Genomic DNA, 20,019 nt, shown 5'->3' on the forward strand with positions numbered 1-20,019 from the left:
AGGAATATACAAGTAGGAAAGTTCACTTCTTTAATACTGGTCTTGGATCCATTTTTGTTCTCAGTGGGGAGAAAAACCACTGTTTACCAAGTAAATTCTTTTGCATGGGACCTTTGGAAACCCAAGCACATGTATAATAGACATGGACAGGCAACACGCTTCTTAACAAGGACCAAAAGATGAAGAAATGAGATCAGTGCCAAACCATGTCCCCTCCAGGTACAAGGACGGTGCCTCGGGAAACCCAGTGCTCTCCCTGTTGCCCAGCCAGGGGTGTTCAAGCACCACCAAGGAGCCAGCCTGCTCAGTGCGGCACACAGAACTGGAACCTGCCCCTCACCCTTCCTGTCACAGCCAAGGAAACCCTCTCAGGACAGATCCTAGAGCTCCTCCCTCCTAGTCTTGAGCTCCAGTGCATTTTGTGACCCAGTGATGTTTTTTGCCACCGAGCATCTGTTGCAGCCTCCCTAGAAAATGACAGCCATTGTTCTGTTCCTGGTCTGAACATGGAAGTCCCCCCCACCCCATTGGCTAAATCGGATTCACAGGGTGCTGATCCGTTCCAGGCAGGTACAGAATAATTTTTGCATGGGGCCTTTGGAATTACATACTTTTTAGGCTTTGGGAGTAACCTAATGGAAAATCTGCCTTTCTATGAGTGAAGACAGTTCAACAGTCTTCAACAACCTTGCCACTTTCTTTGGCATGATAAAATTGTAAATTCCACTGAGTACTGTTGTCTCAGATGGACAGAATTGTCCCAGGTTTTGCCTATGAAACTACAGAACTGAACCCGAGCTTTGTGTAACGATGTTTAAGTGGAGAAGGGAAAGAAGAATATGACGTTAGCCTCTCTTGCTCTGGTGATCACTCTTGAATGCTCTCTGCCAAGGTGGACTCCAGGGAAAGAAGTAACTGACCAAGAGGGGTGCAGGAGGGACTTCCCTGGGGCTTCCCGCCGAATAAAGTGCAGCACCATGTCTTCTGCCCCCCTCCTTTCCCTGTAGCCCCCCTGCCATCACCCCCTACACCCACACTGCAGCCCCACCACCACCACCTTCGGGCACTGGAAGGACCTGCTGCAGGCTCTGCCCGACCCGCGCACACCGTCCACCCTCCATCGTTCCCGGGTATTTGATGTGTACCTGCTGCTCACAGCATCCACACTCTTTTCGGCTTGGGAGTTCTGGTAATTTGGCAAAGCAAACACCATAACTGGTTTCTTACACAACCCTGCAGTTGGCAGTGAGGCACAGTGCATTGAAATTAAGCAACACTCATCCAAGAAGACTTTGCTCGCTCTCGCTCTCTCTCTCTCTCTCTCTCTCTCTCTCTCTCTCTCTCTCAGGGATAAATACACTCTTTTGTTTTTTTCTCTTGCATATATTTTTAATTATTCGCTGACTTTAATGATGCTTTGAAGTTTGTTTTTTTTTTTCGATGTGGACAAGAGGGTTCTGTTTGGTTTTGCTAGCTTAAGAGCTGCCCCTGTGTGACCCAGGGAAGCATTCCCTAGAAATGCCTGAATAACCTCAGTGCTTCCAAACTGAGGGGAGCGGGAGGACCTAGGACCAAGCTGCGTGGGATGGAAGTCCGGTAAAGCGCTGAAACGCTACGGTCTGGTCCTTTCGGAAGAACCAGAGTCGGTCCTGCATCCCTGTGTGAACCAGCTTGCTGAACTAGCTTTTCGATGATAGCGTACATTCTTTCTATTCTTCCCTTCCTATTAAAAGTAATAACCAGTCTGTGTGTATCTCTAAGCAAGATATCTTAATGTTTCTTTTCCCGATTTCTGAGGCTAGATTCTCTAGAATGTTTTTGTGGGGGGGTTCTGGGGATGGAACCTAGGATTTACTGCATGCCAGGCAAACACCACCACGGAGCTTCATTCCCAGCTTTCTAAAATGTTTCTGTGACTTTGCCATTCGTTAGCCATCAGAAAATGACCCTAGTGTTGCATATCCCTAATTCTCAAATTGCAGTAACGGAGTTTTCAAATGAAAATCCTACCTTGCCCTCTGACCATCCCACAGTGGAATCCAGTAAGAATTGGGACATTTGGCCAGTAGTTCAAATTGAGGGGAAAAAAATATATTTCAAAATGAAGCCCACTTTTTTCTTTAAAAACAGTTCATTGACCAAGACAGATTTCAAAATGCTTTTCTTAATGCCCCCAAATGAAACTTTGATTGAGGCTTCAGGAAATTACAGGGGTCGAGAGCCACTCACCAAGACTTTGGTTTCCAAGGTCTCCCAAAGCCTTAAAACTTCCCCGGAGGCTAATTGCTGTTTACTGCCGCCTGAGACCTTCCTCCCTTTTCTTCTGTAACATTTTCCATCTTAAGGAGGGTCGTCCCATTCAGCCTGGGAGTATGTTGTCTGAGTGGCTGAATGGAATTACTACCAGTGGAAACTATGCTGCAAGAGGGGTGGATAAAGCAGCTGCGAAGCAAACCTCAGCTGTTTTTTCCATCCTCCCCAAGCAGAGTTAATTAGCATAGGGAAAATGACTAAGGTGTTGACGTCACCTCTTTCCAGTAGAAACTTACTCTTTGTCCCAGTCTGCCTGTGAACATGCAGGATTTGACTCAGGAATTTGCTGTCCAAACAGGATGCTCTGGTAGCTGTGCATTTTTTTTCCCAGGGGGCCGGCCCATGGTGCTTTATAAGGGCAGACTCCAGAAGGGACCCACAGTCTGTTGGAAAGAAAGAGACCTCACTTGGGGCTTGAAGGCGGCGTGGGTCCCTAGAGCTTTCCCTGTAAGAAAGCAGGATGCATTTTAGAAACTTTAACTACAGCTTTAGCTCCCTGATTGCCTGTGTGGCAAACAGTGACATCTTCAGCGAAAGTGAAACCAGGGTAAGGCTTCTATAACGTGGTTTTCAAAGCATTATGTGGAGTGGGGACTGTTGAGTGAAATACATGTGGGTGTGTGACTCTTGTGGAATTAGAGGTTTTGAAATAAAGCGAAAGTATTTGGAGCTTTGAAAATCAAAAGCTGTTGCCTGAGGAATTAACTGTGGAGGGATTTTTAAAGATCTCAATATTTGAAAACATTCATGTTCTGGGGCCAGCTGACCAGGAAGACAGATCGGGGGTTTTGTGTCTCTCGTTCTGTGTGTGTTATAAGCAGCCGTCTTGGAGGGAAGGTGTCTTCTACAGTGGATGGAGCCTTTTACAGCTACAGCTGAAAATAACTTCATCTTAGAAAAGAAATGCTGTAAAATTATTGTGTTTGTAGTAATTATGGATCCACCTCCAGCTTGGAGATTTCTCTGGCTGGAGGAAATGCCGCCATTGCAAATAATAAAACTAGATAAACAGTTCCGTTCAAGTGTAAAGTAGATGCAGCTTCTGGGCAGAAGCTGTCAGTGAAGTAATCGACACGATTACTCACTTTTTTCACTATGCTTTTCTTCCTCACTTGTTTAAAATGTAAGATATTTTTCCACTACCCAGCTGATCTTTAATAATGTTGTGTGTGAATGAGTATTATGTATGTTCTGTTTGGGGGATTGAATTGATGTTCTAAACTTTGTCTCCAAAACCATTTGAATGAGGGTTTCTTTCTCTTTTTGACCAAATGTAACTCCATAATTGTGCATGAAGCTTGTGAGACGGGACCGTGATTTCTGAACTAGACTTGAGATCGTATTCTGTGCACCAATATACTACAAAATCAGTGTACCTCCATGAGCCTTATGTAACTTAAATCATAATTTACTTTTAAGTGAGTAGAGTTGCTGTGAAAGAGCTATAATGACTACATTCCATTACTAGAACAAGGAAGGGTGTTTTAGAAGAGGATGATACAGTAGTAATCCAGACTTAGCAGATACTGAGTTCTCTGTTGTTATGTAGCCTGACTTGGATTCTAAAAATATTCATCAAAGTCATCTCTCCCAAATTCTGAATCATAACTTCAGAACTACACAGTTGGTCACAATGCCTTTTGACGAGGTCATCCAAAATTCCAAATTTACCGAGACTCCTTATGCCAGAGCCTCACGGGTGCCCGGAGAGGTGGGAGGACCGAATGTAGTAGGCAGCTGGGTAGCATCTGCTGTCAGGCACCTGCTCCAGGCCCTTCCACGCGTGCCTCTGCAGAGCCCTCCTGGGAAAGTCACAGAAACACTACTAAACTGAGGAAAGGCCAAGGGACTTTCGGAGAACAGGCCATGAGTAGCTGCCTCTCCCCCAACCACTGCCCAGTATAGTAGCAAGCCGTGATGGCGAACCTTTTAGAGATTTCAGTGATACATACAGCCCGCTCTGGCACACATGCCTTATGTTCCCCACCACTGAGCTAGAGGATTCTGCTTTCCTACCTGCAGCTCAGCGGGGAAGGGCACAGAGCCACCAGGCCCTGCACTTCTGCTCTTCCAGCAGGGAGCAATTCCTCAGGTTTTCCACAGGTTTCCAAGGGAATCCAGGAGCTCCCCTGCCTGCCTGCTGGAAGGCGCTGCTGCTTGGCATCCAAGCTTTCTGCTGCCACCCCACCCCCCTTATGCCTCTCACAGGGGTTCCCACAACCAGCCCTATGAAGTTAGCCAGGAGAAACCCTAGAAAAATGCAGCATCTAAAAGCCCATGGTGTCTGCCAGCCTTGCCTATTAGCACCCACTATTCACTACCACCTCCTCCCCTGGTTGGTGCCCTGAGGCATTTCAGGGCTCTCCTGTGCCCCCGCATTGCACCCTCAGGCTGGGAAGTTGGGGGACCCTCCCCAGAGTACTTCCCTGTATCTAAGTATAAAGTCCCAGAATTTGAACTTTTTGTTAAGAGCTGAGGATGTTCCCTAATTCTCAGTTATGTAACACTGCAGCAAGGCAGTACCTGTATGAAAGCCAGAAGGCAGAAATGATTCATTTACAGTACATTAATTTTTAAACCAGTATTATTTTAGAGAGTTAAAGAGTAACCGACTAAGATAAAAAACAATCGTGGGAATTTTCTTAAACGACTTCCTTTTAAGAACTACAAGATTCTTAAGTTCATTGTTCTTCAATTTAAAAAGAAAGCATTTCTTTTTCCAAATGAGCTACAGTGCTTTTAAGCCCTAAGGAAATATTTAACATAGACAATGTGGCCCTGAGCCAAGGGACAGGATTAGAGCTGGCCAGAGTCGAAAGATCTTACAGGTCAGGGATGATGAATTACCAAACTGTACCTCCTTGGAAAATGCACATTCATTCCACTTTAGAAGGAACTTTATCATAAAAAGGTTTAAGTAGTGTTCATTGTTCTGCTGATTGAATGAATTTAGTAAATCTTATCTTCTTACCTCCTTTTAAAATCATTGGTATGGGGCCTAAAAGGGGCAGTGTGTTGGGCTCAGTGGTAGAGAACAAGCTTAGCATAGATTTGATCCCTGGCACAGCCGTCAGGCCAAGGATGGTAGCGTCTTTTCAGAACGGACAGGCTTTTCCTTTCTAAGAAGGAAATTATAAGTTCTTGAAATGATCAGTAAGAATGTAACCAAGTCCTATAGTCAAGGGTCACATGCAGGTAAAATTTAAGTTTTTACTTTCATTATTGTTTTTCAGGCCAAATTTGAATCCCTCTTTAGGACATACGACAAGGATATCACCTTCCAGTATTTTAAGAGCTTCAAGCGTGTCCGAATAAACTTCAGCAACCCTCTATCTGCAGCAGATGCCAGACTGCAGCTGCATAAGACTGAGTTTCTAGGGAAGGAAATGAAGTTGTATTTTGCTCAGGTGAGTTAGGATCTTTGCTACTCATTCTCCTCCCTGTTCTCTCCCATCCTCCTTTAAGCAGCTTATCCACTGATTACGCTGTGCTGATGACCCCAAAGAATTCATCTGGAGAAAGGCAAATTTCCTACTCTGAATACGCAAGGTCTCCCCTATGTTTAGAAGACATCAAAGTGAATTTGAGAACCACAGAAACAGCCCCTGAGCTTCTGGAGTTGAGTAGTGCTGGAGAAAGCAGCCCTCCCTGTAAACCCAGGGAGCTTGCAGGCTATGCACTCTGGACACAGAGGCTCAGGAACTCAGGGTTTGTGCAGCAGCTTTCTGTGAAATTGCTCACACATTCAGCCAAGCAGACCAGGATCCTTCCCAGCTTGCGTAAGTTCTTGGGCTCTCAACAGCGCCCTGACTCGGTGGAGAACTAGGAGTCTGCAAAGTGCTGCAGATCCACCCAAGGCTGCCAGGCCTGGCTTGATAGAGAAAACACAGGTTAACCATACAGGTGGCTTATGGTAAAAAAGTCTTCTGTAGTGGGGGTCCAGAGACAGAGCATCCATGATGCAGAGGGAAGAGGCTGTGAGTTCTGCCCTCCACCCTCCCACTTTCCTCCCTCCCGGGGACTTCAGGTGATTGATTCCTGGGAGCCAAGGCAGCTCCCAGGCATTGCGGTCTCCCATTGCCAGGGCAGATTAGCAGGGAATGAGAGATGTCACTTTCTGGGTGATGCCAGTCCCTGGTAGGCTCTGGGCCTCCCTACCAGCCAGGATGGGAGAGACCCTGTCTAGGAGCTTCCCGACAGTCAGAGGAAGTTCTTCTGACTTAATACAGGAGCCCTGCCTTCTCCCTCTATGCCACTTGGGGAGGTCCTGGACAGGGCTTTGACCTTGGGCACCTAGGCTTCCTCTAGGAGTGCACTCCTTTCTGCATCGAGTGAGGTCTCATACAAGTAATGACTTAGCAACCCCATGACTTTCTGGTTATAAAACCGGGTTCTCCGGTCTTCACGTCCACTGGAAAAATGTGGAGGAAGACCTTTAAAAGTATAAATAAAACTTAAACTGGTAAGCTTTTACTATCAGATCTGTCTGGGCAACCCTCTGAGCGCAAGTACAGTTTTTAAGACCAAACTCAGATCATCAGTTACTGTTCCTTATCATCATCATCATCATTATTATTACTATTATTGTTGTATTATTTTACTCTCAGGGAATGTGGGTTTTCGGTGGCTTTTTGGTCCTTCTGGATATTTGGCTTCTCCCGGGAGCCCCGGAAGGAGGGAGGGAAGCAGAGGGGTGCTGCTGGGTCAGAGCCTGGCTCTCTGTGCCTGCCTCAGCTCCCTGAAAAAGTTTCATTTCAGAGATGCCACGTAGCCTTTGGCCTTTCGCTCTGCCTTGTGGCTTGAGAAGCCGGTTGAAATTGATTTCAAGATCTGTTCTGACCTGGGCAAGAGTGGCTGTATTTTTTCCACCTACACTGAAAACTCCATTCACTTCCTGCCTGAATAGCTCACAGTTAGGGACAGTTCCTGTGCCCACAGGTCCTCACCACATTTACGCCATAACCAGAGTCCAGTCACCCCCCTGCCATATGACTTAGTATGGCAGTCACCTGCTCTGCCTGGCCACTCTGCTCCTGCAGCCCTGCCTTCCAGAAGATCCCAAGGTGCTGTGGCCTTGCTGCAGTTGTGCCTTCGCAACGCAGTGACCAGTGTTGATCTCTCTCCTCAGACCTTACACATAGGAAGCTCGCACCTGGCTCCACCCAATCCAGACAAGCAGTTTCTGATTTCTCCTCCTGCCTCCCCGCCAGTTGGTTGGAAACAAGTAGAAGATGCTACTCCAGTCATAAATTATGATCTTTTATATGCTATCTCCAAGCTTGGGCCAGGTAAGTAGCACCCCCAGCTGGGCAGGGGCAGGGACACCTAGGGCGAGTGTGGTTAAGTCTCCATTGCCCACTCCAGCTCTCCCAAGGTCCAGTGCGAACACCTTGTGAACTGTCTCTGTCTGCGCTTTTCCACCTCACTGCCACCTGGGCACGAGTGTGCGCTCCTTGGGGCTGTGTCTAAGAGACACAGCTGCTATGGGTCCTGTGCTCTCGGCCCCTCCCACAGATGTCACCTGGATCTGTCTGCTCACCCACAGGCACAGCCTGCACAGCTCAAGCCCAGGCTCAGGTCCTGCTGTTCCAGGTACAGATGAGCAGTATGACTTTGCAAAAGAGAAACAGATCCTCCTTTTAGAGGCTTCATCTTTGTCAGGGTAATTTTGCCCTTTGACCTGGTGGCTATCTGGCCTTTTTAATGGGCAAGGAGTACAGAATCACAGATAGCAGTGAAGAAAGAGCTTGAGTTCATTGTCCGTAAAATAGTTCTTGCCACCCTGTGACTCTGTGAGTGGCACAGTGTCTGGCCCACAGTCAGCACTAAGTACGTGGTTTTTGAAAACAGTAAAATACCGATGGTTGCTGACTTACATGCTATGGTTTGGTAGAGGGAGCAGATGGGAGGGAGGATCTTGGGGTGAAGAGGTGTGAGCCCCTGCTTGCCCTGCCATGGAGCCAACTTTATAAAGGCTGAGACCATTAGCTCCTCCTTTCTCCTTGAGCAGCAATCTGATGTTCCCTTGGGCTGTGGGGTTAATTTTCATAGACCATCAGCAGTTTCATGCTGCAAAGATTACATTTCTGAAAACATTGCCCAAATGGAAATAACCCCTCAGGAATAAGGCAAGAATTACATTACTTGCTGCTTTTCGTATCGAAGTCAAAAATGATCAGTGGAAGGTGCAGTGGCAAAGCTGAGGGCTTGAGTCTCTGGTGTATTAGAGCTGGGAGTAAAGGGGCTTTGTCTCCACTGGAGAAAGATGTCAGCCTGTTCCAGAGACAAGAAGGGCTGTGATTTAAGTCTTCATGCTAGAATCTGCCACGGCTTTACACCTTCTAGAAAATAGATGCCGTAAAATTCATTTATTGGGGATTTACTTAACATTGAACTTGAATCATCCTTTATACTTCATGGTATTTTGCGGGGTTGCAGAGATTTTGCAAATATAGTCCTAAGCCCCAAACTTTCCAGATTTAGGCTGATTGGTAGACTCATAAGGTTGTGTAAAGAGACCCATGTTTAGCCGGGCATGGTGGCACACACCTGTAATCCCAGCAGTGTGGGAGGCTTTAACAGGAGGATCTCAAGGTTGAGCCCAGCCTGGGCAATTTAGCAACTTAGTGAGACTTTATTTCAAAATGAAAAAAGGACCGGGGCGTGTAACTCTGTGTGAAAGCCCTAGGTTCAAATCCTGCTGCTGAAAACAGAGAGATAAAAAGAGAAAGTACCCAACATTTTCAGCATTTTCAGTGACCTGTCTGACCTCTCTCTCCCTGGTGTCGAGCCCAGTCACCTTCATCTTTTAAGATGCAGTTAGAACAATTTTCCAGTCTCACTGGTGGGGCAGAGGCAGGGTAGCCACCTTCTGAGTAAGTGGAAGTACCATGTTGCACGTTTAGAGGCTGCCCCTGGCTGACCCTTGTGCATGGAAACCAGCCACCTTGAGAAGCACACAGAAGCTGGTGATTTGCCTCCTCACTCACATGGAACTTTGGAGAATTTCTGTCTCCAAAGAGCTTTGAAGGGGAAAGCAGCCTTACCCACCCAGGAGTGGAGCCAGCAGAGTCCACCCTCCTACCCGTGCAGATCCCTAGCAGCTCTCAGTCCTCAGATCCCACCTGTAGCCATGAGCCTGCTTTTGCATCCCCCTCTTGCAGTGCCTAGGAAGCCAACCTAGGACCTCACACCTGTGGGCAAGAGCATTGCGCCCAGCTACATCCCGAGACCCTTCCTTTTTACGCCTGATCCTCAGTAACCTTTGTTAGGCCTGTGACTCAGGAGCTAGGGGCTTAGTGATCTGGGTGGATCCACTCCTCCATGATTTAGCACCATGAGGCCGATGCCTTTGCCTTCCTGTTACTCAGAGAAAAAGAGCTAAAGTGCATGGGGGAGTGAACACCTGCCTTTGAGGCCTGAGTGCTAAGTGCCACGTGCAAGGAAGGGACCCCTGCAGCCAGGCGAGGTCCTTCAGGTGCACCCCAGCTGCACCATCCATGGCCCCGTTTCTCAGCGCCAGCTTCCTCTAACTGTTGTCAGACCAGAATGGCCTGAACTTGCCAAGCTCACTGAGGCAGCACAGAACGTGGCAGCACTCCTGGCTCAGAGTCATTGGTTACAAGACAGAGGGTGGCGTGATCAGAAAGGTTGAGGGGACACCTGGTCAAATGCAGCCTCACTGTCTCCACCCAGGGACCCCACTGGTCTCCAGGCCCCTGGTGTGCACTGGGCGTCTCACGGGCTTCCAGACGTGTTTATTCATCTGGCGTCTTTACCTGGACAGATGCGCCTTGTACCACACTGGGGAAATGGAGAGTAGTGAGTGTAGGCTGCCTGCTGGACAGGAGAAGTTCTCACTAAACATATGCATTCCTTTTACTCCTTTCACATGTCTGGACTCACTCATCCAAAGCAGAACCATATTCGGTGGAAATACTTTTTTTTTCTGAATAAGCCACCAAAAAAATACAGCTGCACAATATGTCTGGCCACGTCTCTGTGCCCCACTGAATGTAGGCATGAGGGGCCAGACAGACCCCCCAGATGTCCTTCCTTTTCTGCTTTGCTGCTGGTCCGAGTTACCATACAATTATCCCCTTCCTCTAGGAGAGAAGTATGAGCTGCATGCAGCGACCGACACCACACCCAGCGTGGTGGTCCATGTGTGTGAGAGCGATCAGGAGAACGAGGAGGAGGAGGAGATGGAAAAAATGAAGAGACCCAAACCAAAAATTATCCAGACGCGAAGGCCGGAGTACACACCCATCCACCTAAGCTGAGCCGACAGGTGGACGAAGACAGTTTAAAACCATACTCACGGGGAGGCATCTTTTACTGTGGAAGTGGCCGGCACAGCTTTGGAGGTGGCAGCCGTGACCACCGTGGCAGAAATTCCAGTTCGTGTTGCTCAGAAGAGAATCAAGGCTCTGTCTCTTGTTCTCATGCTGCACCTCAGTCCGTGTCTGTGGCACCCAGGAATGTCTTGGGCCATCACTGAGCTCGTGGTGATACCGCACAAGAACATTTGGGGACCTCTTGAGAAAACCGATAACAATAGCATTTTGTACTTGTTCTTTTCTGATAGATTCTGTTTTTGCCAAGGACAGGTTGATCTGGGGATCCAGGGCGAGCTTTCTGTTTCTAACCAATGTACAGGGATTGCCAGCCCCAAATGGTGGGAAGAGGCACCGCGCAAAGCCACTGAATGTGTAGAGCAGAAAGGTTGTGACGACAGCCACAGTGCCATGTGGAAATCGTAGTGTTTCATCTCTTCCCTCATGTCCTGATGTCTGTGCATGTATATTACCAATTTTCGAGACTAAGTTCTGTGTATGAAGTTACGCCATTGCTGTTTCTCATCTTTTGGGAAGCTAGGAAGTATGGAAATCAGTATCACCTTTGCAGATGGCCGGCTCTTTGCGACAGCACTCCCGAGTGGATTCCATCCAGAACATGTGCATTGGCCTCCTACCCAGTGCTTCTGCCCAAGAAGCTGATCTGAAATTCCTTTGTAGAGTTTAGCTTACACAGTTGAGAGAATAGCAGTTTCACTGCCAACTTGTAGTGGGTGAGCAATTTTAGTTTAGATGTTTGGGGTCAGACATCGGTTTTCATTGTCTTTTTTATGTAGTGGTTTCTATACATGAGTCATAGCCAGAAGCCTTTTCTGGGGAACCGTTGGTTGGGACAGTTGGTTTTTCACCCCATGGAAACATCAAGATAAACGTGTAAATAAGTCTGGTGACATATATTCATACCTGTTATGCACTCGGGTGAAAAAATACAGCAGTGGAAAAATAGATGTAAGATGTATTAACTTACCTGTGAATTGTATGTTGTAGAAAATGCTGTTCACATGTTTAACCGATTGAATTCAAAGCATGTAAAATGAGTAGTAGCTGTGTGTTGATGAGAAGGATGCAGTGCCTTTCCCCATTAATTCCTGATGGAATTGTTACACTAGGTGAACATTTGTAATTTTTTCTAGTTGTACTGTGTATGTCTGGTAGATAGGTATTATATTTTGGCCTTACAATACCATTACAGAGTTTGTCATCTTCAAATACCTAAAGCCAAGTAACAATGCATGCTTTGGAAATCTGGAAGATGGTTTTCTTTGGGAAGCAGATAATTTGCATTAAATTCTTCAATTGTTCATAAAGACAAAGCTATCAAATGTTCTGAAAACCTGTTTACAGTGCTTGGTGGGAGGGAGAGACCATTGCATAGCTGTTCAAGTGTTTCTAGTTAAGTGCTTTTAAACTGAAGAGGCTAACCTCAAAATATTTTTTTTAACTGCATTCTATAATAAATCGGCACAATATGCTCTCTATGGAAACGTTACTTGTTTGCCATCTTATTTCTAAGACTCATCTGTGAACCCTTTGAATTCTGCAGCCTCAGAAGGACACGCTCCTTGGGCAGTTTAAACTTCAGCACTCCTAATTCTGTGCTGCAGCTCACAAAGCATTTACCACGCCACACTAGGAACACATCACTCGGGAAAGGGGAAAAGTTACGGGGAAACCAAAATCCAGGTTCTTCACACAAGTAAATGACACTGCTTCACCAGTACCTCCATCAAACAATATTTTTTTCTTTGAAGTGCTTGGGATCAGACCCGGGGCTTCAGGCATGCTTAGCAAGTGCTTTATCCCCCACCCCCTAATCATAGTTCTGATCATTGATTTGAAGAGTTTTCTTTTATGTTAAGAAGGCGGTCCACAGAAGATACTCATTTATAAAGGCCAGTTATGTTCAGAAGATCTGTGTATAAGTCTTCTGTTTGAAATTTCAGCAACCGTTTTTCTGGAATTCTTAACTTCATGAAGTGCTGGGCTTCCTGGCCAGCCCACAAAGACCTCAACTAACCAGTATGTATTTGATGAATTGTTTTAAATGACATTGATCTGAATCAAGATTAACATGAGGTCTTTCTCAATGAAAATTCAAATGTTGCTTTTTTTCTCCTTTATGAGGCACGCCATTCTGTCATTTTCTCAAAAGCATTTGTATGTTTTAAAGCTGTCTAAGATCAAGTTTTAGCATGTTATAAAAATCCACATCTTATTCCATTTGGTGATTGAGCAGATTCACTAACAAAACAACTAGAAGTAGGAAGGAAATTCTCATAAATGGAAATACAGACTGGGGCTGTCACTTATCTCATTTTGAATGACTAGGAGCCAGCTGTTGAGCTAGAGCCGTGTGCTGGTACAGGATTCTAGTTCATAAATAACCCTGGAAGAAATGTGTTGTCAACTCAAATTTTCAGTGGTCCCCTGATGTAACCGGAGGTGGAGGGACTGGTGGCTATACTGCCAGTGAAAGTGACTATAACTCATTTCCATCATTGTAACAAAGCACTTGAGAAAATCAACATAAAGCAGGCAAGGTTTATTTTGGCTCATGGTTTCCAAGGGTTTAGTCCATGGTCAGCCAGCTCCATGGTTTCAGGCCTGTACCAAGGCAGGAAATGATGATGGAAAAAGGTAGTAAAGCAAAACAGCTCACCTCATGGCAAACAAGAGGCAGACAAGGGTATAGGAACTGAATATGTACTCCAGTGGCACACTCCTAGTGACCTACTTCTTCCACCTAGGCCCCACCTCCTAGCTCCCAGCCTCTTCCATTAGTGCCATCAGTTGGTGACTAGAATCCAGACCCTAACCAACACCGACAGGCCCTGAAACAGTAAACCCAAGTCCACCAACATCCTTAACATGGACAGTCTCTTTTGAGTACTTCTCTGGTAGGTGCAATTGGTAGTTTTGAAGCCAGTACGTAGTATACTAGGTTACTGGTTCCCAGGCCACTGGATATGAAGAGAACATGCCCAAGACTCACAAATTCCTTTGAGAGGGATTCAGTAAAACACAAAATGACAACACAAAACAGGATCACCGAGAACATGCTCTTTGTCATTATTTGGGTGTATTTCTTAAATACGTTTTGGCAGAACATACTACAAATCTTATGCCAAATAACAGTATATGCTAAATCCAAGCGAAGGGTGGGGAGCAATGAGAGGAGCCTGCAATTCACGCAGCTATTAATCCTTGGGCTATAAACATTGATTTGCAGTCAGCAAGCATTTAGGGCTTTTTTTTATTTCCAGAATGGTATGTGAATTAGTGCCCACAGGAGACTTGGAATCTTCAGAGCTTTGATTTCAGGTGAAGTGTACAGAACTCACTACAAAGTAAATAGATTGTATCAAGACTAAATTAGAGTGGATTAAGTGAGTTACGTGGGGATGTTAGGAGAGAAAATGAGTGGGCAGCCTGAATATGTCATACTTCACAGTGTTGGCAGAACTCCGGAATGTTTGTCTCTATATTACAAGTGTGTACTCAGTAACACCCATCTGGTCAACCATTCAGATGGAAATGTCTTAAATAATTTACTTAAAATTACTCTGGAAGAAGGTCAACTATGAGTAAAAAATATTCTTCCTTCCTTCCTCACTTCTCTGGATTCCTTACTAAAGTAGGACATCGAGGGAGTTTTTTCAAGTATGTCACCACTCTTGGCAATCTTTAGTAGACATTTAAAATTTCTAACTTTGTGACTCATTGAAAAGTTACATGGCAGTTAGGTAGATAGATTTTATTATCACCTGCTTTTCTTTTGCAGCGGCCCTTCCCTGCTGATTGTGAAAGGTGATTTTAGTCATGGCTAAATTTGGGAAAGACCCACAGTGTTTGCAAATGATCATTGTGGTGCCCACGCCTAGCATTTCTTTCTCTTCTAAGCCTTCAGTTGGGGCTTAGACCATTCTACACAGAGTGTGAGTGCCCAAGGGTGCTGGAGTCACTACTCCCAGCCCCCACTCCCTTACTTGGGCAGTGCTTGGGCTTGAACTCAGAGCCTTCCCTAGCTCTTTTGTATTTTTTATTATGATACAACTCTTGCTAAGCCACTACATTGCCCAGGCTGGGCTCAAACTTGTAATCCTCCTGTGTCAGCCTCCCAGAGTGCCAGGTCACGCCCAGCCTCACAGCTCTCCCTTTGATGGACTTTGGACCTCCTTGGGCCAGATTTTATGCTCAGGCCACAAGGAATTGTCAATGTTTCTTACCACACTTTCTTTCCCTTGTACAGCGGTAGTCCTGTTCCCTCAGCCTAGATAATTAGCCCACTGCCCCAACCCAGCCCAGCTAACTCCACCATGATCTGTTCCCCATGAGAACAGATCCAGCTCTGTCCTGCCCACCTCTGAATCACCAGCCGTTATCACTGTATCCAGCCCACAGTGTTCAGTAAATATTACTGAAATAATTAACTGACTCAGTATTTGCCCTACATATCTCCACTATGAATGTCTCTTCCTTCTGAGAATCACTGATAGCTACGCCTGCTGAATCTCCTATCATGCCCCATTCTTTCCTATTATATGTATCATCTTTTTGGCATAATTTGAAACTGTGTTTCCTGTTACAACATAAACTAGGTGAGGGAGGATTTCTGGTATCCAACTGATAGCTCAAAGTGGAATTTCAATATCATGGACAGATGGATGGATGAAAAGGTGGGTAAGTGGGTAGATGGGTGGGAATTTGGGGGACAGGAGACGGAGCTGATGCTGAGAAAGAGAAATGTAACAAGGCATGTTCCTACTTATATAGTCAGTAGATCCAAATAAACAACTCAGTGCTTTAATATAACAAATTGCCAGGCTGTTGGAGCTACAAGAAATGAAAGAGGAAGAAAGAAAGGTGATTATGCTGGGATAAAAAGTAGTAAGAAAAGAGAAAGTAATCTGTTTTAAGAGTTTTCTTCTCTGAACAGGTTGATGACTAGAGGGTGAATGATTGGGAAGGGACAAGAGACAACTTTCCCCCGTGATGGAAATGTCCTGTGCCTTGACTGGTCAATGCCGTAGTAGTAGCAGTAACAACACAAAAGTAATAATCCAGCTGTATATGTGAGTCAGTTCATCAAATTATCTACAGAAAATGGGTACGTGTGTGCCTCAATCAAGTTGGTTTGATTCTGAAATCGGGATAAGGGCAATTTTAAAACCTTGGATGATGGGCAAAGGACTTAATTCTCATCATATCTTTTAAAGAACAGGTGAAATGCACAATGCTTTGGTAGCATTCTTAAAGCATAGTATTATACAACAGGACAAAGCAACATCTCAAATTAAACTGTGAGCACTGTAAATATTTTTGAGGAGATACTGATAGGTCTATTACAATCCTTATTTTTTTTTTTTTTCTGGTACTGGGGATCTAATCGCAGGCCTTGCATGTGCAGGGCAAGTGTTCTACCAGTGAGCCATGCAGCTAGTCAAAGGATTTTGTTAGATTTTAAAGTCAGTTGGACACATTTACTTCCTTAAGGTTTAATATATGACTAATTTTCTGTTATGTCCAGAACCAAATACTTTGAGAACATACACATATGCATATAAAATATTGAAGGAAGCATGGATGGTGGCTTGTAGGCCTTGGCTTTGTGCTCTGAATACTAGAAACTACTGAATATCTTCTTGGAAAGGGAATTACAACATAGATTACACTAAGATGATGCCTGTGGCCCAGGGTGGTCATACCGCTTAGGCTAGGGTCTCAGCCAATGATGGAAATCATGAATTACCAAAAGTTCAGACTACTTTCTGGACTGAAATCATCCTTCCAGAGAACAAGGCTGCAGAATCTTGACTGAGACACACTGCTGGGATGCTTCCAGGGTAACGGTTCTCAGGGAGACAGAGGCAAACATGATCTACAAGTCTTAGAACCTCAGATCCTGGACTTCCCACTCATCTGACCAAAGCTTGGATGGCTGCAGCAGACCACGGGGTTCCCTGAAGCAATGCTGGGGATGAGCTGAGGATGGAGCCACACAAGGCCACACAGCCAGATCCGTGGGGAAGGACTGCCCTCTGTGCTTGGGAAGGTCCTCCGTTCACACGTTTGTCCTTTCCTGGCAAGGACAAGCCCGAGGTACATGCTTTTCTCTAGGATCAGCCAGGACAGTTTGAAGCTCAAATAAATAATGGTTCATAACACAGTCCTAGAACAAGTCAAAACAATACAGAAACCAGAAGAAACGAAATAATAAGGATCAGAGTGAAATTAAATGAAATTCAAACTAAAAACAAAAACAAAGCTCAATGAATCAAAGAACTGACTCTTTGAAAAGATAAAGAAGACTGATAAACCATTGCCTGATTTATCATTAGGAAGAGACAGGTCAAAATTAATGAAATGAGTGATGAAAGGGACAAAATCACGACACCACTGAAATCCAGCCTATCAGAAATTATTTTGAAAATTTTCATTCCAATTCATGGAATCAATAGAAAATAGATGTATAATTATGCAACCTAATAAATTAGGTAGGCTCACAGGATAGAAGCAGGAAGGTCCACAGTGGCTGCCCAAGGTATCAGAAGCCCAAGAATCCACAATAGCCACCTGCAGCATCAACAGCAAGAGAGTCCACAGTGGCCACGCATGTGCTGGAGAGCTGAAGAATGCAGAAGCTACTCAGCCCAAGAATACAGAAGCCACAAAATAAGAGGGATCGAGGATGCAGCACAGGTCAAAGACCCGGAAGCTCACTGTAGTGAGCTTGCCACTGGTTCAAGTCACCATCGGAAGGCTGCAGACACTGGAGACCCATTTCCAAAGGTGATGGTGAGGACTAGAACGCTTCACAAACTGGCATACATCTTTCTTTCCCCTTTTCATTCCATCCAGGCTACAAGTCTATTGGTTGGTGCCACCCACTTCCGGGGTGAATCTTCCCCCCTCAGTTTGCTAGCCTACGTGTCAATCACCCATAGACACACCCAGAATTGTGCTTTACTAATCTGTTAGACATTTCTTCGTCCGTTTGAGGTAACATATTATGATTAATGGTCACACAAGGCACACCACCAATGCACAGGGCACCTTAGGCAGAGCATGGCCCTGTCCTTGCATTGCCTGTTCCTACCAGCCCCAAGAACACTGCTATCCAGGAAGCTGCTCATGGGCTGAGACAAGGTGAGCCTCATGCACCAACCTAGAGAAGCGGTGCCCCCACCTGCCTGTAGTGAGCTGTTCTGCTGAGATAGAGAGGTGAGGAAGCAGGGACTGGGGAGGGTAAGTATCCCAAGGGAAGTAAACTGAAGTTACTTGGATCATGAGGTGGCTGGGGAGGCCACACAGAGAAGGAGCTTTCTTTCAGGTGTGAAAGAAAGGAGGAAGAGATCCTGGAGTATCTTGGGTATCTGGGAAGAAAACATTGCAGGAAGAGGGAAACAAAGAAAAGTTGGAGTAGGCATGTAGCCGGTTTGGGACAGTGACGAGGCCACGAGGCTGGAGGGGAGGAAGGAGGGGAGAAGTGAAAGGTGAGGCCCAGAGGTGACAAGCCAGGCATGCAGAGCATGTGGAAGATGATGAAGGGACTCCTCTGGTGCGTATCACTGGTCTGAGAGCTAGTTTCTTCACCACCAGAGCATTTCCTGGGCTCAGCAAGAGGCCTACCCCATGGTGGGCCCCCAGGTCAGAGGGGATAGGATTGGCAGGAATGATACTGTGAGTTTGGGTCAGTGGTCAGAATGCTAAGAGAACTCCCAAGACTCCTACCTCCCACATCCAGGCAGATAGGCCCTGTGTCCCCTTCTCCTTTCAGAGTGGGCAGGATCCCCAACTAAGATAGTTAGTGCTCCTGGGGTTACGTGCCTTCATATAGCAAATTGGATTTTCAGGTCTAACTAAGATTTGAAGGAAGATTTTCCTAGGTGGGCCTGGCCTGATCAGAAGCAGCAGCAAGTGCCACCTGCTGGCCACAAGAAGCAAGCCACCACAAAGGCAATGGAGGAGCCATATGCCAAGGGCCTGGAGGCAGCCTCTAGGAGCTGAATAGTCCAGCCAGCAGCCAGCAAACAAAAGGGGCACCTTGGTCCTACCACCATGAGGAAGTGAATTCTGCTAATGATGACTTGATTTTGAAAGAGGACCTTGGACCTCAGATGAGACTACCTCCAGCTGCCACCTTGATATCTGTCTGATGAGGTCCTGAGGAAAGGAACCAGCCAACCTATGCCAGAACTTTGGACCCACGGAAACTGTGAAATGATACATTTGTGTTGTTTTAAGTCTCTCCACGGTAATTAGTCATGCACAACAGAAAGCTAATACAGAAGGATGGCCTCAAAGGGAGGCCTGGCCTGTCAACTAGGGCATAGTCACAGAACCCAAGGCCAGTCCAAGACCTGCACTTGTGGGGCAACTGTGCGGCCCCTATGAGCCTTGAATCTTCGGCACTAATGACCCTGTCTCTCCTTAAATGTCCCTGTGCTTCATGTTTCAGGCATAAACACTGATTTCTTCTCTAACATTTTTTTTTTTTGGTACCAAGGGTCAAACTTGGGGCCTTGCACTTGCGAGGCAGGTGGCAGAACTACTGAGCTAAATCCCTGGCCCTCTTGTCTAATTTTTAATGAATGTGTATATGAATATATTTTAGCAAGTTCCCTCCTAAGCTATTTTGTAAAAGATACGGCTATGAAGTGAGGTGATTTTTTTTAAAGAGCAGAACATTCTTGATATAAATAATTGTTGTAAAATATGAAAATAAAGTTTTGGTGTATAGATACACAATGATATTTTATTCAGCCATAAAGAAGAGTGAATGCAAATCATTTGTAGAAAAATGGATGGATATTGAGACCACAGTGTTAAGCAAAAGTTATCACATGCTTTCTCTTATATGAAAAATTCAATTAAAAGTTAATTAAGCAATAAAATAAAAGCACATTTTTGGAGTAGAAGAAGGGAATCGGGGAAAGGGAGAGGAGGAAGATAGGGAGGAAAGGGAATCTAAAATGATCAGGATAATATCTATCTATCAATATGTGTATACCCATTCATCAAAACAAATATCAATTTCATGTATGGCAAACATATACCAATAAAAATGGGCAAGATATTCATGATATAAAGCATTGTTATAAAATATGGAAAATCAGATATGGTTTTTAAAATCAGTCTTCCCATAACTCTTTGAACTCATGAAAGTGGAAGATGGTATCACAGGTCAACCACTGTGATATTGCAATGTTTCATTCACTACCTATTCAAATAGTGCCCCCGGAGCACTGGGCTGCGCCAGGCTCTTCGGCACAGCTGTGATGATGATGTAAACAGCCAGCTCAGCACCACCTCTCACACAGTGTAGGGAGAGGAATTAAGCAGGACACAT

General features: G+C 45.5%; 1 protein-coding gene across 1 annotated transcript; it reads left to right on the top strand.

Annotated features, from left to right (window-relative positions):
- Window positions 1–2,648: 2,648 nt before the first annotated feature.
- Window positions 2,649–11,977, top strand: Rcan1 (regulator of calcineurin 1). The gene is made up of 4 exons (XM_010611303.3): window positions 2,649–2,860; window positions 5,547–5,720; window positions 7,442–7,601; window positions 10,423–11,977. The coding sequence occupies exons 1-4, from the start codon at window positions 2,774–2,776 to the stop codon at window positions 10,593–10,595; spliced, it is 594 nt and encodes a 197-aa protein (XP_010609605.1). The 5' UTR covers window positions 2,649–2,773; the 3' UTR covers window positions 10,596–11,977.
- Window positions 11,978–20,019: the final 8,042 nt, after the last annotated feature.

Source organism: Fukomys damarensis, unplaced genomic scaffold (assembly GCF_012274545.1).
Source record: "Fukomys damarensis isolate Sample0158 unplaced genomic scaffold, DMR_v1.0_HiC HiC_scaffold_24, whole genome shotgun sequence".
Lineage (NCBI taxonomy): Eukaryota > Metazoa > Chordata > Mammalia > Rodentia > Bathyergidae > Fukomys > Fukomys damarensis.